At 63.8% G+C, this 23,320-nt stretch overlaps 3 protein-coding genes across 3 annotated transcripts; all 3 read right to left on the bottom strand.

Moving 5' to 3' along the window:
- Positions 1–4,539: 4,539 nt before the first annotated feature.
- TCF15 (transcription factor 15) lies at positions 4,540–7,354 on the bottom strand. The gene is made up of 2 exons (XM_059480874.1): positions 6,754–7,354; positions 4,540–4,969 (listed from the first exon to the last, which is right to left on the bottom strand). Exons 1-2 carry the CDS (start codon positions 7,228–7,230, stop codon positions 4,895–4,897), a joined length of 552 nt encoding a protein of 183 aa, XP_059336857.1. The 5' UTR covers positions 7,231–7,354; the 3' UTR covers positions 4,540–4,894.
- A 5,381-nt stretch (positions 7,355–12,735) lies between these two features.
- SRXN1 (sulfiredoxin 1) lies at positions 12,736–15,996 on the bottom strand. Its single transcript, XM_059481124.1, has 3 exons — positions 15,920–15,996; positions 13,777–14,326; positions 12,736–13,634 (listed from the first exon to the last, which is right to left on the bottom strand). The coding sequence occupies exons 1-3, from the start codon at positions 15,994–15,996 to the stop codon at positions 13,431–13,433; spliced, it is 831 nt and encodes a 276-aa protein (XP_059337107.1). The 3' UTR covers positions 12,736–13,430.
- A 1,758-nt stretch (positions 15,997–17,754) lies between these two features.
- On the bottom strand, positions 17,755–20,748 carry SCRT2 (scratch family transcriptional repressor 2). Its single transcript, XM_059481087.1, has 2 exons — positions 20,581–20,748; positions 17,755–18,461 (listed from the first exon to the last, which is right to left on the bottom strand). Exons 1-2 carry the CDS (start codon positions 20,702–20,704, stop codon positions 17,755–17,757), a joined length of 831 nt encoding a protein of 276 aa, XP_059337070.1. The 5' UTR covers positions 20,705–20,748.
- Between the last annotated feature and the right edge of the window lie 2,572 nt (positions 20,749–23,320).

Raw genomic sequence — 23,320 nt, 5'->3', positions numbered from 1 at the left:
GCACGGTGCCGAAGGCCTTCCCGAGCCGCTGCTGCCTGCTGGTCACCTCTGCCCCAGCTGCCCCAGCCTCCTGCCAGCCCCACACCGCTCTGGGGCACCAAGCAGGGGAAGGGTCTCCCCAGGGCATGGGGGGGATGGAGCCCTCCCAAGACCCCAGCTCAATCCTGCAGTGTGGGGTCAAGCCCTGACCCACCCAAGCCGGCTCCCTTGTGTCCAGCCCTGTTCACCCCCAAACCAGCACCATGGGGTCAAGCCCTGTTCCCCCCACACCAGCTCTCTGGGGTCAAGCCCTGTTCCCCCAAACTGGCTCCCTGGGGTGTCCCTGTCCTGTTCACCCCATTGGGGCCAGGGCAGACAGGAGCAGCCCTGGGGGAGTGGGGATGTTGGTGTATGGGATGGCCACATTTTGGAGGGTTCAAGGCTGTCCCTGCAGCACTGTTCCTGACCTGAGCATGTGCAGTCATTCCCTGCAGTGAGACCTTTTCCCAGCCCCTCTCGGAGCCCCATGTCCAGCCACGGTGCCTGTTTGACTGAGTGTGGGCCCTGCCGTGGGATCCCAGGGAGGCAGCACCACTGCAGGGCTTGTGCTGGGAAAGGGGCTGTGCAATGGAGACATCCTGGGACAGCCCCTCCCTTGTCATCCACTGCCACCCACTGCCAGCTGAAGGTGATGACCCCCCCGGGCCCTCTTCTGCCCAGCCACCCCAGCTGCAGAAATAGGATTTTATTTCCCATGAAGAGGTTTGGATTAAAATAACCTCCTGGCCCAGATCCCTTTTTTCTGATGTGGCTGGAGATGTTTGCCCACAGCCCTGCTGGGTATCCAAGCCTTGACCCTCCAGGCTGCTGTCCCCATGGTGGGGACATGCCTGTCCTCAGCCTGCCCTTCAGGGACGTGTGCCTCTCCCATCCATGCCTGGCCTTACTGACTCAGAGCCTCTGGCCCTGCTCACCTGCTGCCCACGGGCTGAGCTGAGCCCCCAGGGCCGCTGGCCATGGGGCAGGGCACAGGGCCAGCCCTGCTCTGATTACCCCCAGCGTTTTTTCCTTTTTCTTCCTTAATTTACTGAGGGCTAAATCCAAATATTACAACTTCCCCTCCGCGCCGCTGGTTACGCAGGCGGCCCCGGCCGGGCATTGTCTTATTGTTTGCAGAGGGAAGCTCCAGCGGGAGATTAACCTGGCGTTCACCCCGCGCCACGGCCTCACACCCTGTCCCTGCTGCGGGGCCCGTGTCCCCAGGGAGCCCACCTGGCACGAGGTCCCAGCAGGGAGAGCAGCTCCGAGGGCTCCTGTGCATGGGGGGGACGTGGCGGGGTGGTGGCAGCCCTGCAGCAGTGCCCACTGCACCCCTGGGATGTGTGAGACCTTGGGGCATTCTTGCTGTGCATCCCTTGTGGTGGGGAGGACCTGGCAGGTGTCTTGGGGGTCTCAGGCAAACCCTTTGCCCATTTTCTTCCCAGGGATTCTTGCAGGATGCTGGAGGGTCAGTACAGTCTGTGTCTGCTGGCACAGGGAAGCTGGGACTGCCCAGCACCCCCACCTGGAGGATCATCGTGCTGTTCCTTGGTCGTCCCATCCCATCCCATCCCATCCCATCCCATCCCATCCCATCCCATCCCATCCCATCCCATCCCATCCCATCCCATCCCACCCCATCCCTCCATGATCCTTCTCTCCACCCTGCCCTGGGCAGCAGAGATGTGTCACCCTGTCCTCACTCAGTGCCATCTGGACCTTGGGAGTCCCTTCTCAGTCCTTCGCCCCCAGGTCTGACAGGGCTCAGAGTGACCTGTGACACTCAGTTGATGGCTGTCACTGTCACAGGGAGGATTCCCCAAGCAACAAGCAACTGAGCTTTGCTCCAGGAAACACTGGGGGCTTTATCATGAGCCTCCACTCTGGGGAAAACCCAGGGAGGGTCAGGCAGCACCCAAAGGTGTTGCCAAAGGACAAGGAATGAGTGGGGCTGAATCCTGGCCCCAAAATGTGTCTTTGTGTCCTCTATCCCTGTCTGGCTCCTCTTGCTCCGCTGACTCAGATTCAGACATGGTTTGACTCCCCAGCCCCATTCTGGGGGCGGTGGGTCAGGGTTAGCAGCACTGCCCACGGACTGCAGGCTCTGCCTGACGCCTGTGCCCTCTGTCTTCCCACACCCCATGGCCAGACTGACCCTCCTGTGTCCCTGCTTGGCCATGGATCCCTTCCCAGCAGCACAGCAGCACCAGGGGCTCTCAGGTCCTGGCCCCTGTCACTGGGGGTGAGCCCCAGGCTGACCCCTGCCCACAGCTCCTGTCAGACCAGACCCAGCCTCATCCGTCCCACCACAAGGCAGCTCCCGGCACCCGCGGGTGCAGCCCTGCTGCATTCCAGCCTGGCTGGCCAGCCTGCGGGGAGGCTGAAATATTTGGGAGGGGAGTGGAGAAGGGAAAGGGGAAAAAAATAATAAAATAAAAATCTATAAAAAGAAAGTTTAAAAACACAAGTTAAAAAAAAATAAAAATACCAGGCGCGGAGTGCAGCTGCGGTTCTGGTTCCAGTTCCCAGGTGATGTCAGGCCTGGAGCCTCTCCAGCCCTGGCCCCTCAGAGACGGTCTTTGTGGGTTCAGCACTGAGTGTTTTTCCTTCCTGAGACTCGGGGACACCTTCCTGTCTCAGAGAAAGCAGCCAAGAGCCTTTCCAAGGGTGTCTGCACGCAGGAAGGGGAGAGGATGGGAGGGGAGCGTGGCTGGGCTCGGCCGGGGCTGCTGGGGAGCCGGCGGTGGCCACAGCACTCACCCCTCACGGGGCAAAGGGGCACCCGGCTCCCATCGGCCCGGCAACTCTGAGTCACTGCTTCCCCTCTCGTGGTGCTGGGAGGGGCTGGAATGTACTGGGACCCACAGGCTTGTCACTGGGACACGCTGGGAGCAGTGGCCCCAGTGCTGGGACATGCTGGGATCCATAGCCTCAGCTATCAGTGGGATGTGCTGGAATCCACAGCCCCAGCACTGGATGTGTTTGGGTGCCCAACTTCTGGACCAGCACATGCTAGGACCCAGGGCTGTTACACTGAAGCTTGTCCTGGGGTCACTGTGCCATCCTTGGCACTGGGGTGTGGTGACATCCATGGCCCTAGCACTGGGACATGCTGGATCCTGCAGCCTCGGCACTGGGATGTACTGGGATGCATTGCCTTTATACTGGAGCTTTCTAGGGCCCCAGTCTCTGGCACTGGGACCTACTGGATGCACAGCTCCTGTGCAGGGATTCACTGGGGCTCATGGTCTTCATATTGGAGCTCGCTGAGGCTCCAATTGCTGGCACTGGGACATCCTGGAACACTGGTGCTCAGCCCTGGGACATACTGGGACCTCTACGCTCATTGCTGGGACCTGCTGTGCCCCCAGCACTGGGACCACCAGCCCTTGCTGACCCCCTGGGGGCTCCAGAGCTGCTACTTCATGAGCACAGTCCCTTTTATGTGCGGGTCGGGTTGTTTGCAGAGCACAGCATCCCCCACGGCCCCTGCCCCCCGATAAACCCGGGGGCAGGGTCTCTGTGTCCCGGGCTGTTTGGAGAATCTCACGGCTGTTTATTGGGGTCTGGGACACATTAGCCACGCTGAGAACAAACCTCTCCCACCCACCCCGGTCCCTGCTTGGGACCAGCTCTCACAGCTGCACTGCACTGTCAGCTCCATAAATCAAACCCGGGGGAGGGAGCCTGGGGCAGGCTCACCTCGGTGAGCCGGGGGCCAAGAGGTGCTGTGGGCTCTCAACAGAGCCCCTGCCTGGGGCAGGCTCCAGTGGGACCCCCAGCGTGCTCCCCCTGCTCCATGCTGGCTCCAGGACCTAGGGAGACAGGGCAGCTCCAGTTCTGCAGCCCTTGGGGGAGCCCCCAGCTGCCCCATCCACAGCTGCCTCTGCTCCGTGGGACACGGCGGCCCCTGGGAGCCGCCAGCCCCAGCACTGCACCATTCCCAGGCTCAGCTATCTGCACTGGCCAGCCAGTCCAGCCCCTCAAACAGAATCCCATGTGGGGATCTGGCCTGGGAACCCCCCATGTCCCCATCTGACCCCGTGCAGAAGCTGCTGCTGCCTGCAGCCCCACTGTACAAGGCTCTGCATGGTCATCGTGGTGGCAGTGGCAATCACAGTGGGGACAGTCATTGTGCTGGTGGCAGCAGCGGTGATGGTGGCAGTGACATCGTGCCAGTCATGATGTACCAGGTGGAGGGCAGGGCACCAAAGCAGTTACACCAACCCTGACCCACCACTTGGGCACTCATGGCTGCAGCACGGGGCTGGCACTGCCATCCCCATCCCATGGCATGGCACTGACCCCCTTGGGACTTCTGCAGCCTTTGTGGGGCTAAAGCTGTCATCAGGGCCTGGGGACACAGGGACAGCTCACCCAGGGGTCTTACCCATGTGGGTAGGGCTGAGATGATCACACTGGTTCCAGCAGCACAGAGCAGCAGTGCAGGGCTGGGGCTCCAGAGCCATCTTGGGGACCCCACCTCACCCCACACGGGGGTGACAGGCAGGCACTGGCCCATCAGAAAAATAAGGCTTTATTTTCCAAGCGGCTGCACGTGCACAACCAGCACCCCCAGGGCCACTGTCCCCCCGGAGCGCCTCGACGCCGGCCGCACACCGGCCCCTTCCAGTCCAGCCCCGGGGCGCGGGGACCCCTCCCCGGGCCTGCCCCGCGTGGGCAGCCTCGGCCACGGGCGCGTCCTCCCGCCCCCCTGGCGGCTCCAGGGCCAGTGTCGGTGTGGGGCCAGCCTGGGCTCGGCCGCTGCCACCTCAGGTGAGCAGCTCCCTCCCTCCCCGCTGCGGTCTCTGGGCTGGCGTGCGCGGGCTCCGTCTGCCTCCGCCGCTGTGTCAGGTGGGCGCTGCCGGAGCCCGGCTCATCTCCGCGACACTCGCAGGGGCGTCACCCCTCGCACCTTCAGGCAGTTGCCCCCGAGGTCCCTCCGACTGCCCTGCGGAGAGAGGAGGAGGGAGAGCTGCAGGTACTGTGGGGTGTCTGGGTGTGGGCGCCCCGCTCCTGCCCGCTGCCCACCACACCGACCCCTCCATGGGGACCCACTGTGAGATGGCTCAGTCCTGGGGTGGCTCTGTGCTGCCTGGAGTGGACAGACAGACAGATGGGGCTACGCCTGACAAGTGGTGGAGTGTGTGGCTGAGGTGGGTGCTGTGGTGGAGCCCTTCAAGGTGGGTCCCCCTTGGCCTTGTCACCCTGCAGGACACAGCCCCCATGGCCGCTCAGCACCGCAGGGCTCAGACCTGTGGCAAGAGCCAGTAGCACCCCAGGACAGACACACAGCCCTAGACAGATCCACAGCCCTGACAGACAGAGTCCAAACTGGGATGGGGAGATTCAGCTCTACCTTGCAGTTTATGAAAACATCAGCCCAGTACTGCCCAGTATGATCCAGCACAGACCAGCATGGTCCAGATTTAGCCCAGAACATTCCAGTATAACTCAGCATGGATCAGCAGAGCCCAACAGAGCCCAGTTCCAACCCAGCCTATTTCCAGCCTTGCACAGCCAAGCATGGTCCAGTACAGCCCATTTCCAGGCCATTTCCAGCACAGCACAACCCATTTCCAGCCCTGCCCATTTCCAGGCCTGTACAGCCCCTTCCCAATCTCAGGGCTGGGATGCAGAGTCAGATCCCAACTCAGCTCCCCCATTGCCCTCCAGCAGGAGCTTCCCAGCCCCAGTGCCTCCACAGGGTCCCCTGGGGATCCAGCACTGTGCCAGACCCCTGGATCCCGCCCCAGGAAGCAGCTCAGGGGATCCCAGCTCTGCCAGGGACCAGGGCTGCAGGACCCCAGGAGGGCTGGAGAGGCCGCTGAGGGGGCAGCAGGAGCAGGGGAGCAATTAAAAATGGAGCAGCAAAATGTGAAAAAGCTCTGAGGGCTGGAGTGTGACCCATGGCTGTACTGCTTGGGGGCACACATGGGACAGGGGACAGCAGCAAGTACAGCAACCCCTGCTCACAGCCCTGCCAAGGGATGTCCAAGAGGTTGGGCAGCTTCCAGCCCCTCACCCGGCACCCCAATCCTGCACAGATGTTCCTGGGTCAAGCACACCCTGGCACGGGCAGCAGCGTGGGCTCACCACAGCAAAGGTGTCCCTTGAGCCACGGGGTGCTGGGGGGAATCAGCTGGGTGAGCAGGACAGGGGTGCTTTGCCATGGCCCAGCTCAGCCATGTGGGAGCTGTGCCAGTGGTGCCAGCAGACCCTGCATGGGAACACTGGATGGGGAACTCTGGGTTCCCTCGGGGGTGTCTGCTGGGCTCTTCCCGTCCTCATCACATCAGGGAGCTGCTGGAGCAGCCCTGCTGCAGTGCTGGTGGGCTGGCAGGGCTGGGTATGGAGATGGGGATGGGGATGAGGATGGAGAAGAGGTCAGCCAGCGAACTCAAGCCCCCCTGGGACAACCAGTGCCGCCAGCTCCGGGGTGATTGTTTAACCCCTGAGACCTCCCAGCCCGGATGGACGTGGGGGAGCAGCCCAGCCCTCTGACGTGAGCAGGAGCTGTAGGCGTGTGGCTACAAGCAGGATTTGGCCAGGAGCAGCCAAAACCTCCAGTGGGAGCTGGAGCCAGAAGCTGTGGTTCTCACTGAGCCATGCCAAGTCTCCTGCCCCGCTCAGGCCAGGCAGGGTCTGCTGCCCCCCATTCCCTGGGCACATGCTGAGCCTCTTGCCCCGCTCAGCCCAGCAAGGGACCCTAACCCATCCCGGAGCCCCGCTCACCCCTTTCCGCTGGTTGCTGAGGCAGAAGGTGCAGATGCTGCGGGGCTGTTTGCTGTCCAGGTCGCCCTTGGCGCCATAGATGGCACTGAAACAGGGCTGCCCGTCCTCGCAGCCCTCGCCCAGCAGCAGCACGTTGGCCAGGTGGGAGATGTAGCTGGAGGCCAGGCGGAGCGTCTCGATCTTGGACAGCTTGCGATCCACGGGCTCGGTGGGGATGAGGGTCCGCAGGGCGGTGAAGGCCGTGTTGACGCTCTGGGTCCGGTCCCGCTCCCGCGCGTTCGCCGCCTGCCTCTGCTTCACCATCACCATGGGGCCCGGCTTCCGCGGCAGCTTGCGGCGAGCCTCGGCGCCCTCGCAGCAGCCGAACGACTGGTCCGACGTGTCGCTCTCGCTGCGGTTCTCCTCGTCCTCCGAGAGCATGCTGAGGTCGGGGTAGAGCACGCGGGCGGCCACGGGGCGCAGCATGGTGAAGGCCATGTTGGGGCGCCCGCCCGCACCCCCGGCCCCGCTGGGGGCACCCCCCGGGCTGCGGGGAGCCTTCCCCCGCCGGCACAGCTGCGACGGCGGCTCCGGGCGCCTTCCCGGGGCTGCTCCGCCGCGGCTGAGCAGGGCTGGGACGGCTGTCTGCAGGGGGAATCGGGATTTATACGGCCGGGGAGGGGCTGGCTCCGGAGCCCACCCCCAGCCGGCCCCCCGAGCTCCGGCCAGCGGCCAGCGGCCAGCGTCCTCACCCCAGCCCTGGCTCTGGCCACTGGCCTGGCCCCGCTCCGGCACGCTGGCCTGGCTGCGGGCACTTGACCCCGGGTCATGCCCGCGGTGTAACTGAGCCGCGGCAGTGCCCGGGGCACTGTCCGACAAGTGCTCCCTGTGCCGTGGCCTCTGGCACCTGCAGAGCAATGTCATACACAGGCAGCGTGTCCCCAGCCCCTGCCTGGATGTCCCTTGCCAGCCCTGGGTCCCACACAGGGTGGCATGAGAAGAACCTGGGGCACAGGTGCTGGGATGGGGAAGGCATTCAGGACAGGGTGGCACTGGTGCAGTGCCAGGGTGTTTATCAGAGGAATGCCAGAGGGGGACATGCTGCTGCCCACACCCTGCCATGCCCCCTGGGACAGGGGCTGTGCCCAGGAGGATGCCCGGAGCAGTCAGGGAGCAGCAAGGGCAGGCAGCCCCGCAGAGATGCACTCCTTGCTCCTCTGTTCCGTGCCTGGGAGGTGACAGGGACACACGGAGAGGCAGGGGCAGCACTGCCGGCAGCGCTGCCAGGAGCATTTCCTCCCGCTCAGGAGGAAGGTGTGTGCCGGCAGTGGAAACACGGAGTCTTTTCCTGAGAGGGGAGCGATGAGCTGGCAGCAGCGGGAATCACCGGTGTCCTGGGAAGGGCTGGGGGTGCCCCCAGCCTCACTATCGCTCCTTGTCCTTCCTTGGCACTCAGTACCACAGACAATGGCCCTGCTCCTCCTCACCAGAAGGGTCTGTGCGGGTCCCACTCTGCCCTCAGCCCCCCAGCCCTGAGCCCAGCCCTCCCAGGAGCAGGCAGGGGCACAGCCAGCTGAACCGAGCAGGCAGGAGGCTTCCTGCCCGCCTTCCTCCCCTTCCTCCTCCTCTGCGGTACTCCAGGCGCGATGAAGGTCAAGCGGCAAAAACACGTGGAGGGCAGGACCTGGCTCCGGGCAGATGGCCCAGGGCTGCTGGGGATGTGGCTGGGAGACTTGGCAGTGCCAGCTGCAGCCCCCACTGTCCAGCAGCTCCACAGCCAGAGAGGGATGCTGGGGAAAATCTTGGAGGCTTGCCAGGGCTGAGAGAGTGGCCATGGGATATCACAAACACCCCAGTGGGGTGCCCTGGGGGCCACAGGATGGGGTGGCATCATGTTCCTCGGTGTTCCCTGGGCAAAAGCAGATTGCAGGACTGCAGCTTGGGGTATGGCTCCTGGGGTCTGGGTCCCTCCATGGGCTCTCCTACTGCTTCCAGGGCTTGTGGCTGCTGGGCCATGACAGAGGCAGCTGTGCTGGCTGGCACAGGAGCCACTTCACTGCCTCCCACCCTGCTGGCTGTGAGCAAACGGCCCCTCTGCCCCCCGCAGGGCACAGGCAGCCCTGGCTGGCGGGACCCCCTGCCCTGTTTTCCTTCACCATTTGTCTGCCTGTGCAGAGCCTGTAAATCACGCAGTGGGGGGCAGAGAGAGGGCCTGGGGGCTGGTGGTCTGGCTGGGGCTGGGGACTTCTGGGGCTGCACCAAGGGCCAGGGGTCCCACTGGAGCAGGGGACATGCAGGGCCACACCAGGGGCTGGGCACGTGCAGGGCTGAGCAAGAGGGCAGGGACCTCCTGGGGATGAGGATGGGCAGAGGTCTGCACTGTGGCTGCAGTGGCAGCTCCACCATGCATCAGTCTCCATGAGGGACCCCAACCTTCTCCTGTAGCAGCTGCCCAAGTGCAGAACCCCACAGAAGGGGACGTGCAGCAGTGCTAGGGGCAAAGCTGAGGATGGGCCAGCTTGGCATGGCAGGCAGGGCTCAGGCAGGTGGCTGTACCCCCACTCTGCCCCCCTCTCACCCCAGAGCCTTGCTGAGCCATGGCTGGGGGGCCACGGCAGCCCCTGGCCCTGACAGGTGCTAAGACGGATGGCAGGGGCTGTGTACTCAGCTGCACGTCCCACACATGGCCACCAGCTGGCAGGGACAGGCTGGGGGGGTCACCCAGTCCCCACACCCAGCCAAACTGCCCCAGGGCTTTTCTGAGGGGCACGGCCATGTGTGGGGTGCTGGTGGCCTGTGGAACATAGCAGGGCACAGGCAGGGAAGGAGCAGCAGACAGGAGATGGCTCAGTGTGGGGTGGGGACAGCACGAGTGTGTGCCCATGAGTGTGTGTGGGGGTGTGCAGCTGCACACATCTGTGCATCCCCGCATGCATGGACGTGTGCACAGGGATATGTGTGAGTATGGGGCTGTGTGCACGTGTTTGTGCAGTTGCACATGGCTGTGTGCCTGTGGGTGCCACATAAACCCCAAATGCCACCACCTCCTGCTGCAGTGACGCCTCCGTGCTGGCACAGACGTATGTACGTGTGACCAGATGCTGCAGACAGAAGGATGGATGGACAGGAGCTGTCATGCCTGGCTGGGAGAGCAGCAGGAGCCATGGGAAGCAGGGAATGCTGCCGCCTCCCTGCCTGTGCAGCTGCCTGTACAGGCTGTGGCTGTGGGGCAGGAGGACGTGTGGCAGCAGCCAGGTTTTCCTGTGCTGTCTGGCAGGCATCTGGTACAGGCCATGAGTCCTTGTGCCTGGGCCCCCCCAGCTCCCCCAGCACTGTGGCCTGGGCCCTGACTCAGCTGGGCAGTGTGAGGTGCAGCTGAGGCATCACAAACCTTCTGCCAGGACATGGTGTGGTTTGGCACCACAGCTGACCCAGCCAACTAACCAACCCCCGGGCAGAGAGCAGCACCAGGCAGTGGCTCAGGCATTCACGGGACCCTGCATGGGACACAGAGCCTGGAGGGGACATGGCCTGAGCACGGGGATGCAGCCCTGACTCCATCCAGCCAGGCTTCTCCTGCTTGCTGGGCATCATGGGGTCAGGGTGCTGGGCACTCTGAGGGCTGGGCTCTGCCTCTGCTGCCAGGGAAATGCCCCTGCCCCCCACACCAGGGAGTGTTTATCTTGGAGGTGATACTTAAGTGTAAGAAAATAAACAGGGAGCAGATGGGGCAGGGGCCAGGGCTGCCCCTGGCCCCGCGGGAACGCTCCAGCCCTGCTGGGAAAACACCACGGCCAGCGAGGCAAATGGATTCCAGACCCAGGGCAGAGCTGGAACATGTGGCCACCAGGGCACTGGGCCTGACCCTGCTGAGCCCTGGTGGAGCAGTGCTGGACTGATCCATTCAACTCCACCCCACCCCATCCCATCCTACCCTGTCCCATCATGTCTCATCCTATCCCACCACAACCCATCCACGCCATCCTGCCCCATCTCATCCCACTCAGTGCCCCGAATCCACAGCCCCTGACCATACCTTGGCTCTGGGGGTGTCCAGGACTGCCCCCTCTGCCTGTGACCCTCCAGTTTCAGGGTGCTCAGGCCAGTGAGGACACAGATCTGGGAGCTGCCCCATCCCAAATGCAGTCTTGTCCAGCTGAGCCCAGTGAGGCAGGGGTCTCATCCCAGGGGAGTGTATCCCTGCTCCCCAACACTGGCAGACCAGAGATGGCAAATCGGGGAGCCCCCGGAGCCCCCTGGGTGGGGAGCAGCAGTGAGTGCCATGGGGATTGGGCACTGTGGAACATTTGAGGAACAGGAGATGGATCAGGGCTGTGTCAGGGTGACCTGGTGGGTCCCCAGGCAGTGTGGGAAGCCCCAGCCCCCCCTGCCCCCGGGCTGTACCTGAGGGCTGGGGCTGCTGGTCTGGAAGGCATTACACGCCTGTCGCGTGGGGAAGTCTGTCCCAGTTCCGGAGCTGGGACCCCTCCCCACTCAGCCCGGGCTGGGGGGAGCCCACAAAGCTCCTTTGTTCCTGCCCTGGAACGAATGGATTGGAGGCAGCCGGATCGGCTGTCAGCCAGCGACACCAGAGACCCCGCGGGTCAGGCAGAGGGAAGGGGGACAGGTGGAGCACGGATAGATGGAGGCAATGCAGGGACCATTCCTGTGCCAGCCAGGGGCTTGTGGCACCAGCAGCCCCTGCCCACACCATGCCAGCCCCATGGATGCAGCAGTCAGCCCTGGAGGTGCTCACACAGCACCTCAGACCCAGTTCTGGTGCCAGGGAGCTCTGGGAGGGATGTCAGGACACCCTGGGACTGGCACGGACCTTTGGCACTGTGTGCAGGGGATGGCAAGCTGGAAAAGCAGATCCTGCAGCAGGCTTCTCAGATGGAAGAAGCCTCCATGGCTTGCAGGAAAACGAGCTGCAGGATCTGGGCAGCCTCAGTTCATTCCCACTTTGGAATTCCCAGTTCTGCCGAGCTGCCTCTTATCCAAGGGATGAGGGGCACAAGCCTGGGAGAGTGGGGCAGACAGCTCTCATGTGAGATGCCCAGCAGTGGGGGCACACAGGATATGGGCAGACATCAGTCCCTGCCATGGGACTTCCATTTGGGAGCACTCTGGAAATGCCCACATTCATTGCCCCAGGAGCTGCCGCAGGAGCTGCTACCTCCTGCCTCCACACCCCCCCCCCCCCCCCCCCCGGGCTCTCTAACAAGAGGAAACTTTTTAGCACGCCACAATTCTGAGGAGAAATTTATGGCCCATCAGGGAGCCGCGGGCCAGGGCTGCTCTCGGTGAGTGCTTGCAGGGCTTCCTCCCGGCACACAGCTGCCTTCATGCGGCGCATGCAGCTCTGGAGTCTCCCTCCCGGCCCTTCCCCTCGCCCAGCGCCCCCAGCCCACCCTGCTCCTCCTCCCCAGCACGAAACGTGGAGGCAGCAGGAAATTGTGCCCTGTCCCATGCCAGCACTGCCAGCTCCTGCCATGCAGAGGAATCAGCCGTGCCCTCCTCTCCCATCCCTAGGGGAACTGGATCCCTTCAGGAAGGAGCGTGGCTGATGGGGCAGAAGTGTCCGGCCGCAGTTCCCATCCTTCTGCTGACTCACGGCGTGCTGAGTGAGTCAGTGGCCTTTCCCCTCCCTGGATGGAGGCTCTCGACTTAAGAGGGATGCTGGGATGCCCAGGGGATGCTCGAGGCGTTTTTCCAGGCTGCACGTGGGGTGAGGACGTGGTGCTTGCATGGCAGGACCACATGAGTCCCCACAGCTGAGCCAGAGCTGACCCTGAATTCAGCTCCATGGCAGAACATTGTCCTGTCACAGCATCCATCCCCCAGCCCAGCATCCATCCCCTCACAGATTATTCATCCCCTTGCAAGGCCTCTGTCCTTTTACTCTGTGCCCACAGGTGTCAGGCCACCATGCTGTGCTATGTTGGGCCACTGCATCCCTGCTCCCAACCCCAGCACCCTCTAGCAACACACCAAGGAGCTGCAGAAGTTTTGATAATCTTTATTCCAGGTGCAGCAGCGGCTGTCCCCACCACAGGATTTTGGAGATGTCCCCCATGAAGACTGGGACACTGGTGAGCCCAGAGTCACTGAGGGAGGGCTGGGGACTGGCCATGCCAGGTCTCTTCCCTGTGTCCTGATTCTGTCGTGTCCCAGTTCGCCTGTACCCCTTCCCGGTTCAGCTGTGCCCCGAATGAGCTGTGACTCGTCCCAGTTCCAGTGTGCTCCGGTTCCGCCATTCCCGCTTGAGCCATGCCCCGGTTAAACCCATTCCATCCCGGTTCAGCTATTCCCGGTTGAGCCGTGCCCCGGTTTAGCCTGTTCCATCATGGTTCAGCTATTCCCGATTGCGCCGTGCTCCCGTTTATCCCACCCAAACCAGTCCATCCCGTCCCGGTTCGTCCCGTCCCGGTTCGCGCGGTCGCTCCGGGCGGCGCAGCGCGGCACAACAGCGCCACCTGCCGGCCCCGCCGGGCGCCTCCCGGTACCGGCGAGAGCCCGACCCATCCCGGCTGCCGGGACCCGGGGATCTTCCGAGTCTGGGGACCCTGACCCATCCCGGCTGGAGGGACCATGGTGACTCCCCAGGGCTGGGGACGCCGACCACATCCTCATAAAGGGCTCACGGGTCGGAACCAACAGGGATAGAAGGGGCTGCTGGGCATCCTCGGGGTGCTGGGCTAGCGCAGGTGAGGCGTGGAGGAGCCGAGGTAGGTACGGAGGTCGCTGAGGGTGGAGGGGATGATCTTGGCGGGGATGGTCTCCCGGCGGAGTGCCTGGTGGGCAGCATAGCGGTGGCAGCCCCCGAAGGAGTAGAAGTAATCGCCGCCCTCACTGCCTTTGATCCAGAGCACGTCGATGGGGGGCACCCGCTCGGGATCCTCCTGGGAAGGGGAAGAGACATCCAAGAGCAACACACCCCGGCACCCCCATCCTGCCCTGACACCCCCCGACTGTGCCAGGGCTTGGGCGCTGACAGCTCCCCAGCAGCGCCCTCTGAACGGGTGCAGGAGGGGCTGTGCTCACCTGCAGGGTCTCCATCAGGCTCTGCACCTTTCCCGGCTCCAGCTCTGACGGGATGGGCCGGATGAGGACCCGCATGGGCACGTTGTGCACGGCCGAGATGTGCTGGGTGTGGATGCTCCTGTCCTCGGCCTCTGCCATGGCTGTGGCTGCCGGCCGGCCTTTGCTTTCCTCCGTCGTGCTCAGCCGAGCCCTGCGCTCTGCCCCGAGCAGTGCAGCGCCCAGCCGTACCCCTCTACTTCCTCCTTGCCCGGCCATCGTCATCGTCACGGCCTCCGCCCCGGTGTTTTGCAGAGTCACAGTGAAGGGGCAGGACAGAGTTCCGGGCCGGGTGCCAGAGCCGGCTGGCCCGCTGCCTGCTCCGGAGAGCCCGCGGTCAGGGCTGCCCTCGGCTCCTCCCTCCCCTGGGACGCCCATGGGCATGCGGCAGCTGAGCCCCCCCCAGGTGTGCTGGGGGTCCCTGTCCTGTCCCCTGAGGGTCCCGCCTGGCCGGGCCGGGGCACTGAGGATCATCCTGCAGCTGAGAGCTGGGATGTGCCCCCCACCTGCCTGGCTGTACCAGGAACACATCCCCAACCCAGAGCCCCCTCCCTGCTGCGCTGACACCTATGGTGTCCACAGCAAGGAAGATGAGGCATGAAATAACTGCAGAGCTGAGCGGTGATGCTGGGATGCTCCACAGCTGGGCAGGCATGGAAGAACTTCAGCCCTGAGTCTGTAGCCATGATATTTTCTTAGGATCCTTAGGATTTTTCCTCCTGAGAAGCTGAGAGGCCTCAGGAACAAAATGTAAACATTGATTATCTGCTGCTGTGGAATGCAACAGGTGCATCTGTGATTGGTCTCATAGAGTTGTTTATAATTAATGGCCAATCACAGTGAGCCAGCTTGGACTCTCTGTCCAAAACACAACCCTGTGTTATCATTCTTTCTTTTTCTATTCCTAGCTAGCCTTCTGATTAAATCCTTTCTTCTATTCTTTCAGTATAGTTTTAATATAATATATATCATAAAATAATAAATCAAGCCTTGTGAAAAGTCAGATCCTTGTCTCTTCCCTCATCCTCAGACCCCTGTGAACACCAGCACACTGAGTCTTTCTAGGTCGTTTCTTCAGACCAGTGCTCCAAACGGGGAGAGGCTCTCGGGAGGATCAGGGTCTCCCACCCCTCTGGCTGCTGCAGGGGACACCCTGAATCCACAGCAGGGACACGATGACAGGGGATGGCTGCTCCCAGTGCCCTCACCCTGGCTCTCTGGTGGCATGGAGGGTCCTCAGCCCCAGAGCTGACTCAGAAGCGTGCAGATGATGGGCAGGGATGGTTTTGTGAGGCTCTGGAACTAGTTTCTTGCAAGGTGAACCTGGCAATGACTTTGTGGGTGAAGGATTGCACTGATATCACTGGGAGCCCGGGGCTCAGCTAGGTCTGTGCTGACAAGCTGCATGCTAGAGATAATTTGCCTTTCTCCACTGGCACCCACATCTGGGAAAAGATGAGGAGAGAGGGGTGGGGAGCAGGAATGCCAGTCTCCCCTGGGAGCGGGGGCTCTACGGGGTTGTCATCACTGGCGAGTTCAAATAAAATGTGCTCACAGAATCCTCCCCATCCGGGGTGTGTGAGCATCACCGGCGCCCTTCCCGGGCTGCCCGCCGGGCTCCGCGCCGCTGCCGGGATTCACACGGGATTTACTTCCAGGTCAGCGCCCCGCCGCTCTCACCAGCAGGGTGGCACCGCAACCCCTCCTTGTCACAGCAGGGGCTGTCTGGCTGCTGCCCACCGGCTGAGGGGCTGGCAGGGCCATGTGGGCACCGTGGAATGCTCTGGGTGCCCAACGGGCTGCCAGGACATCGCCCCTCCATTTGGGGCAGTTCTGTCCAGGATGCCCCAGCCCAGGAGCGGGCACAGGGCACCGTCGATGGGCAGGGTGGCAGCTCGCGTGCCACCACCCGCCACCGCCGACACAAATCCCACAAGACACATGGTTAGTGGCAGAAATCCCTTTTATATCCCTGAATTGCATTACAAGTAATACTGCGGGTGGCCGGATCTCAGTAGACTTGTCATACTGGGGCTGGCGAGTACAAAACCTGGCAGAAAAAATCTATCATGCACGGAAAATTATTGCTGTAGTATCTGCTATTTACAGGAGAGAGGGGCAGCAGCGCAGCGCTCCAAGCCTGCCGGCCTCAGGACACCGCGCCCCGCGGGACGGCGCCGGCATCGCGGGCAAAACCCGGCGGGTGCCTGCGTGGCCAGGGCGATGCTCATCCCCTCCGTGGGGTGCGGATGTGTGGTCACCGTGCCGTGGCAGCGAGAGGACCATGACAGGGACATCCCCACTCAACCCGTGACCAACACAGGCACCGAGGCAGCGGGAGGAAGACGGTGCAAGGGAGGAAGACGGCGCAGGAAGACGGTGTGGGGGTGCGCGAGTGCGGCCCCGCGGGTGCCGGGCTGAGTCCCCGAGTGTTGGGGACCGGCACGGGCTGATGGGGCTGTGGCAACTCGCGGCCCGAGGTAGGAAGCGGAGGCGTGGGTCGGGCCCCGCTCCGGGATGCCGTGCGCGGAGCTTGCTCCGGGGCGGGGGCGCTCCGCCGGGAGGTTGCATAGAGTGGCTGGTGTGTCCCCGCTGGGCTGGCGCGGGGCACGGAGCAAAGCAGGAGCCCGTGGAAGCAAGGAAGACAAAAGATAAGGGCTTTGCCTTTGTGGGTGGCTTGCAGGACATGCAGCCTGAGCTGCCGGGCCAGCTTGCGCCCTCCTGCCTCCGTGCCCGCCGCTCTGGGGGTCCTGTCCCCGTCCGTGTCACCGTGGCTGTGTCCTGGGCACGGCAGTTCTGCTGCAGCTCTGCCACCTCCTGCGAGCCAGCGCTGGCATGGCCCGGCCAGTCTTGACAAATAAATAGTGAAAAGCATAAGTTATAAATAATATAAATAAGAACATTTAAATAGACTCACCCAAACTTTACAGCTACTCTGACCCCCTCCTCCTGAGTGCAGGTGGGGGGCAATGGCGAGGGAGCCGGGAGCCGGCTGGAGAAGGGGCTGGGGACACATGGGGGGGTGGTTGGGAGTTTGGGTACTACCTGCCCAGGGCTGGGTCTCCAGCCCAGCTGCCAGCCCAGCCCTTTGCATGGTGAGGGGGCTGCACCTGCCTGGGTGCATCACCGTGGCAGGGGCCAGTTGTGCCTGGCCAAGCTGGGAGCTGGGAGCCAACGGAGGTCGTGTCCTGTGAATCTCTGCTGGAAGCCCCTGGCTCCTCCCTTGGCTCTTCCCCTGACTCCAGGGCTGCGGATTTGCAGTGCCAGGGTGAACGCTGTGCCACGGGGCAGAGGGGCAGCCGGGTGCCCTCTGTGGTGGGCTGTAGGGACCCGGGGCTTCAAGGGTGACTGGTAGCCCTGCCCTCTGTCAGCCTCAGTGGCCATCAGTCCTGCTGAGCTGGCAGGAACACCAGCCCGTGGTCTCATCAAGATTAGGGTCAAGGAGAGGGTTTGCTCCTAGCGGGGAGCAGAAAAGTGTCTTTTCTCCCCCAGGATCCCCTGGGAAGAGAAGCAGCAGCTCTAAATAAATAATAGTAATAAATTAAATAAATAGAGGTGAAAGTCACAAGCTAGGGGAGGGGAGGGAAGTCTCTCCTGGGTCGGGAAGAGGTCCCCAGGTGAGTCCCCCGCAGAGAGACCTGCCTGGCTGCGGGGGGGCTCTGGGACCCAGGGGAAAGGAGCTGGGTCCCAGTGTGGGGGGGACCCCCTTCCCAGGGAGCAGATGGGGAGTGAGTCTGTGGGGATGTGTCCTCCAGACTGAGCACAGCAACAAACCAGCTGGCTGCAGCTGCAGGAGTGCTGGCACGGGGACTGGGATCAGGATGGGGACAGGATGGGTTGTATAGGGGAATAGGGATGGGCACGGGATGAGATGGGAACGGGGATGGGGGTTGGATAGGAGGATGAGGTTGGGAAAGGGGATGTGCCACAGGGCTCGGGGGGCTAATTCCCTATTGCACAGCTGTGTTCGGAGCCCTTGAAGCAGGCGGACTCGTAGTGCTTGTTGAGGTACGACTTGAGGGCGAAGGTCTTCTCGCACTGCTTGCACTTGTAGTGCTTGAAGGCGGAGTGGGTCTGCATGTGGGCGCGCAGGTTGGAGCGGTCGGCGAAGGCTTTGCCGCAGTGCGAGCAGCCGAAGGGCTTCTCCCCGGTGTGCGAGCGCATGTGGCCCTGCAGCAGCCAGGGCCGGCTGAAGGCTTTGCCGCACACGTCGCACTTGTGCTTGAGGTTGTGGGTGAGGACGTGCATGGCCAGGGCGGGCATGGAGACGTAGGCCTTGCCGCAGGTGGGGCATTTCCTCGCCATCTTGCTGTCCAGGCTGCGGTGGGTCTGCTTGTGCCGGCTCAGGTTGGAGGAGGTGGCGTAGGTCTTGCCGCACTCGGGGCAGGAGTGGCGGTGGCTGCCACGGCGCTGGCTCTCGCTGCGCCGGCGCGAGCGCCCGTCCGTGATGAAGAAGGCATCCATGGAATAGCTGTCTGTCACTGCCGCCTCCCCGTTGAAGTAGCGGGCGGAAAAGCTGGACTGGGGGCTCTCGGGGTCGCTGTACTCCTCGTGGCCGGGTGCGTAGGCCGGGTCTGCTGGCGGTGGTGGCAGGCCTTGCTTCTTGTCAGTGTCATAGCCGGCTGGCGCCAGGCAGTGCTGGAGGTACCCTGTGGGGACAACACAGTGGGGTCACTGTCCCTGCAGAGCAGCCACACCAGGGACAGGAAAAAGTCACAAGCTAAAATTTCCCATAGAAGGTGCAAACCCAGGGTTGTACCCCCACAAACTGGTTCCTGTCTGTGCTGAGCCACTGAGCACCAGAGCTGCATTGTCCTGCCCTGGCTCCTGCCTGCATGTGTTAGCAGGATGGGTCCCATCCCGCAGGGCTGCCTGAGATGGGAACTGGGGATGGAGCTGCGGATGGTCCAGCTGCGCCTGCCCGGGCTGCGGGCAGCCCCCAGGGGCTATTAGCTGCCAGACAGCTGTCGGTGCCGGGAGCTCATTGTTCACCGGGGCCGTGCCGGTAATGAGCTACGCTCGTGGGCAGCCGGGATGAGGGGGATGAGGCTGCTCCAGGCTCCCCTTCCTCAGCAAAGGGGCTGGGAAAGTCCCCCACCTCTCTGCTGTCCCCACAGGGCCTATTCCTTGCAGATGGGACAGCACCAGGAGGGCAGCAGCATCGGGTCCCTGGCCTCCTGCCAAATTGAGCGATGCACAGCACCCCAGATGTGGAGCCAGGCTCGGCTACCACTCCACTGGCGTCACACACATGTGACATTGGTGCAAGTCAGCTCATGACTTGCTCCGTATGTGGGTCTCTCAACCTGTGTCAGAGCGGGCACTGCGCTGGCATCCCGGTCCCTCTGAGCTGTCACACAAAGGTCACAGCAGGAGCAGCAGTGCAGCCCCCCTTCCCACCAGGCCAGCAGTCCTGGGGATGTACTGGCATCCCCCAAACTGGTCCCAGCAATCCCCTGCCTTGTGCACACTGGTCCTTGCAAGCTGTTTCAGAGGGCTCATCCCCACTGATAGTGGCAGAGGGGCTATTGGGGGCCTGGGGTCTGCACAGCTGGGCTGACCCATGCACACCGTGGGGCACAGGGACATCCCACCACAGCTGCAGCTGAGCATCCCCTAAATCCACACAGCCCCTGGCAGCACCCACGGACCCCTTGGCAAGCAGTGCTGCCGTTTGTCCCGTGGTGGCCAGGGGTGCCCATTGTGGGGAGGGGGCTGTGGGGCAGGGGCAGAGCCGGGCCCCCCCGTCCCCCGCGCCGTGCTGACAGCGCGGGCTGTGCAGAAAGCGCTCTGCTCAGCAATTTCTCACGCTGCCTCCGAGCATGCAGCAAGGTTATTTCCAGGAGAGCAGCGTCGGCAGCTTCTGCCCAGCTGCAGCACATCCCTCCCCCACCGGCTCCTGGCTGATGGGGGGAGCAGAGGACCCCCAGACCAGACAGGCTTGGTACCCCGGTCCCTGGCAGGGAATGCCCCCCACGGGCCGGGGAGCACTAGAAAAGGGGGGACAAGCGCCGCAGCGGCTGGGCACTGTTAGCTTGTGCATGGATCAGGCCCATTCCCGCATCCTGCTCCGTTTCCCAACCCACGAGCAGCCAGGACTCTCCATCCTATGCAACAGAGCCCCCGACCCACGGCCAGCCCCTCTGTCTGGGCTGCCCCGTTGTGGGGCTGTGCCAAGCCCGGGGAACTCCGAGCCCTCCCCAGTGTTCCCCCGCAGGAGGACGGGATTCCAAGGACCACGGGCACCCCAAGTCCAGCCTTTTGCACCCCTCCCGCTGCTGGGGTACCCCCCAGTCTCCCCCCCGCTCCCCGTGTCCCGGACGGCGCCGGCCCCCCCGCGCTCCCAGGGGGGCTCGGGGCACCGCTGCGAACAATGAAACCCTCCGGCACGGCGAGGCTGCCGCCCCCCGCCGCCCCCCGCCGCCCCCGCAGACCGCTTGCTCCTCACCCCCCAACTTGCCGTGGGAAGGAGCCCACCCCGGTGTCCCACGGGCGGGGGGGACTCGGGGCTGCCCACGGGGCTGATGCTGTCACGCAGGGGATGTTTCCCCAAGGACCAACTTCGGCAGCGGCCGGTGGCCCCGGGGACAAGGCGACAGCGAGGGATGACACACCCCACCCCGCACCCCTCGCCCGCCCGCGGGACACAACGCGGGGACCCCTCCCCGTCCTGCCCCGCGTCCCCCCGTGTCCCCCTCCCGGTGCCCCGCCGGGCGCACAGACAATAGAGGCGGGGGGGCCCCTCCGGACCCCCGGCCCCGCACTCACCATCGCCGGCGGCGGGGCCGGGCAGCGTGTAGGGGGGCTCCAGGGGGGCGTAGGGGGGCGCAGGGGCCCCGGCGGCCGGGAACGCCTCCGCTTTCAGCTTCTTCACCAGGAAGGAGCGGGGCATGGCGGGGCCGGGCAGCGCTGGACACCTCCGGTACCGGCACCGCCACCGGCCCCGGCCCCCGCACCGGCGCCGGCCCCCCCCGCCCCGGCCCCGGCGCTCGGCCCCGGCGGTGCGCACGGAGAGGCGCGGGGAGGCGAGTGCGAGGGGCGGGGAGGTGGCAGGGCGGCGAGGAGGAGGAGGAGGAGGAGGAAGAGAAGGAGGTGGGGAAGAGGGGGAGGAGGAGGAGGAGGAAGGCAGGCGGTCGGGGGGGGAGGGGGCCGCTTCGCCCGGCCGCGCCCGGAGCCCCCCCAGAGCCCCCCGAGCCGCCGGTAGCGCGGGGTGCCCCTGGCATCACGGCACTGTGGGGTCCCTGGTCCCTCCCCCTGGTTCCTCCCCCCACCCCGGCCACGGACAATGGGGACACAGGGGGACGGGGGAGACGGGAGGGGGGGGCACATGCCTCTGCCTCCCACCGCCTTTGTCTCCCTGCCGTCAGTCCCCGGGGCCAGGGAAGGACGGGTCTGCCGGGCGGGAGTCCTCATCCCCATCCCTGTCCCCTGCCCCATTCCTGTCCCTTGTCCCTTGTCTTGTCTCCATCCCTGTCCCTGTTCCTGCTTCTTGTTCCTTTCTCCTTTCCTTGTCCTTGCTCCCTGTTCCTATCCCTGTTCCCTGTTCTCATTCCCATCCATCTTCCCTGCTCTCATCTCTGTCCACAGACCCTTTCCACTGACCCCTTTCTCTTTCCCTTCTCTTTCCCCTGTACCTTCTTCTCTGTCCTCAACCCTTTCCCCTCTTCCCTGCTCTCATCTCTGTCCCACCTCTGTCCCACCTCTCTCTTGTCCCCATCCCTGTTCGCTTTTCCCATCCCTCTTTTCCCACCTTCTCTCCCCTTCCCATGTCCCTGTCCCAGTCCCAGTCCCCAGGAAGCACCGTGACCTTCGCAGCCACAACAATAGCCGGGCTCGTGGCAGTTCATTGTTCCCGGCCAGAGCCCCCACTCCTGCTCCCCCCTCGTCTCACTGGAGCCCCCACTCGCGCTCCCCCTCCTCTCTGCGCTCCGCTGCAGGCAGCTGCTGCTCCGGGGCTGCCTCTCCTGCAGTGGTGCCAGCTGAAGGCCGAGTTGTGCCATCTGAGGGACAGTGGGTGACACGGGGACCTGGCAGGCAGCTGGCTGTGCTCTCTCTGAGCCTTGTGCAATGCCCAGAGTGTTGCAGCACTTAATAAGGATGGTCCCTCTGCTGTCACCGCAGGCAGAGTGCTGGCATGGCTGGCACGGGGCAGCCCTGGGCACACCAGCCCCTTTGGCCAGGGATGTGGCACTGGGTTTGGGGATCAAAAGCAGCATCCCCACAGGCAGCACCACGGGCCTGCCTGCTCACAGCCATGTCTTCTCCTTCAGTTGTGCCTAGAGCCACATCTGGAGTCTGCATCGCAGTGTCCCTGCTCACTGCTTTGTGTGGTACTGCACAGCCCAGGGCATCCCACAGCATCCCACAGGATCCTATAGCCCAGGGCACCTCACAGCCCACATCCTAGAGCATCCCACAGACCACAGCATCCCACAGCATCTGATACCCCACAGTATCCTACAGCATCTGACAGCATTCCACAGCTAAGTGCATCCCATAGCTCACAGCACCCCCCGTCCCAAAGCATCCCATATCGACAGCACCCCATACATCCCACAGGATCCCAGGGCTGCTCCCCACGTGGGCTGGGGTCTCTCCCCTTGCTCCCGCTGCCCTTGGCCAGGGACTGCCGGCAGCACCACGAGTCCCATCTGTCCCTGCAGCGCTGCCCTGACGTCAAGGCTCCGCCAAGTTCAAGGTCACCTCTCCCGCAGGGCTGCGGCCCCGAGGGGACATCGCCTGCCTGCCGGGCCGCTCGCGGCGTCCCCCGCACACACCCCGGGCTCCCGGCCTCTCCCTGCTCCCTGATTTATCTATCCGTGCGTGTGCCTGCTCTCTCCTGGAAGGCACGCTTGCAGAACGGGCATTACTCACGCCCTAGTTGGGCCTGCCTGCCCGCTGCCCGCCCGCTGCCCGCCCGCTGCCTGCTGCCTGCCTGCCCGCTGCCCTGGGATTTTTGTCTCTCTCCAGGCTGCGGTGTAATAAGGGAGGTAATTAAGTGTAAAAGGCAGGAGGAGGGAGGGCTGGGAGGGGGGAGCAGCCCCGGCTCCTTTCGGAGGCAGGGGACTGCGATAATGTATGGTAATAACCGCAGCCAGCCCTGCCGAGCTGATAGCGCTGACGGCAGCGCCTGGGCCCCCCCAAACCTGCCCCCGCCACTGTGGGGAGGGGGAGCAGCGCCAGAAGAAAGGCTCAGCCTTCCTCCACCGGGTTTGTGCCTTCCTGAGCAGCTGTATGGAAATAATTCCCATCGGAGGCAATTGTTTCCCCGACAAGAGGGAGGGGGCTGCGGGGGTACTGTGGGTGAGGGGTTTTGGGGGCTCCCAAGGGCAGGATCATCCTCTTGAGGGGCAGGAGGAGAGAGGTCAGGTCCCTACTCCAGCTCCCAGTCTACCCACAAGGGACATATCCTGCTACTGGAATGAGACAAGCTGCCCCGTGGTGCCCCCACATCTCCCACTGGTCCTCAGCTCCCCCATCCTCCTTGGATCCTGGACACGGGCTCTGG

The sequence above is a fragment of the Ammospiza nelsoni genome, chromosome 12 (assembly GCF_027579445.1).
Source record: "Ammospiza nelsoni isolate bAmmNel1 chromosome 12, bAmmNel1.pri, whole genome shotgun sequence".
Classification (NCBI taxonomy): Eukaryota; Metazoa; Chordata; class Aves; order Passeriformes; family Passerellidae; genus Ammospiza; species Ammospiza nelsoni.
This window is presented reverse-complemented; position numbering and strand designations above follow the sequence as displayed.

What these genes read in the sequence shown, in the direction of transcription:
- TCF15 (XM_059480874.1), bottom strand. Translation starts at nt 7,230, where the DNA reads ATGGCCTTCACCATGCTGCGCCCCGTGGCCGCCCGCGTGCTCTACCCC. An exon ending in TCAGCAACCAGCGGAAAGGG is followed by an intron (nt 4,970 to 6,753) that starts GTGAGCGGGGCT and finishes CTCTCTCCGCAG; the next exon opens with GGCAGTCGGAGGGACCTCGG.
- SRXN1 (XM_059481124.1), bottom strand. Translation starts at nt 15,996, where the DNA reads ATGCCGGCGCCGTCCCGCGGGGCGCGGTGTCCTGAGGCCGGCAGGCTT. An exon ending in CGCTGCTGCCCCTCTCTCCT is followed by an intron (nt 14,327 to 15,919) that starts GTAAATAGCAGA and finishes TTCCTGGTACAG; the next exon opens with CCAGGCAGGTGGGGGGCACA. An exon ending in GCCTGATGGAGACCCTGCAG is followed by an intron (nt 13,635 to 13,776) that starts GTGAGCACAGCC and finishes TCCCCTTCCCAG; the next exon opens with GAGGATCCCGAGCGGGTGCC.
- SCRT2 (XM_059481087.1), bottom strand. Translation starts at nt 20,704, where the DNA reads ATGCCCCGCTCCTTCCTGGTGAAGAAGCTGAAAGCGGAGGCGTTCCCG. An exon ending in CGGCCCCGCCGCCGGCGATG is followed by an intron (nt 18,462 to 20,580) that starts GTGAGTGCGGGG and finishes TTGTCCCCACAG; the next exon opens with GGTACCTCCAGCACTGCCTG.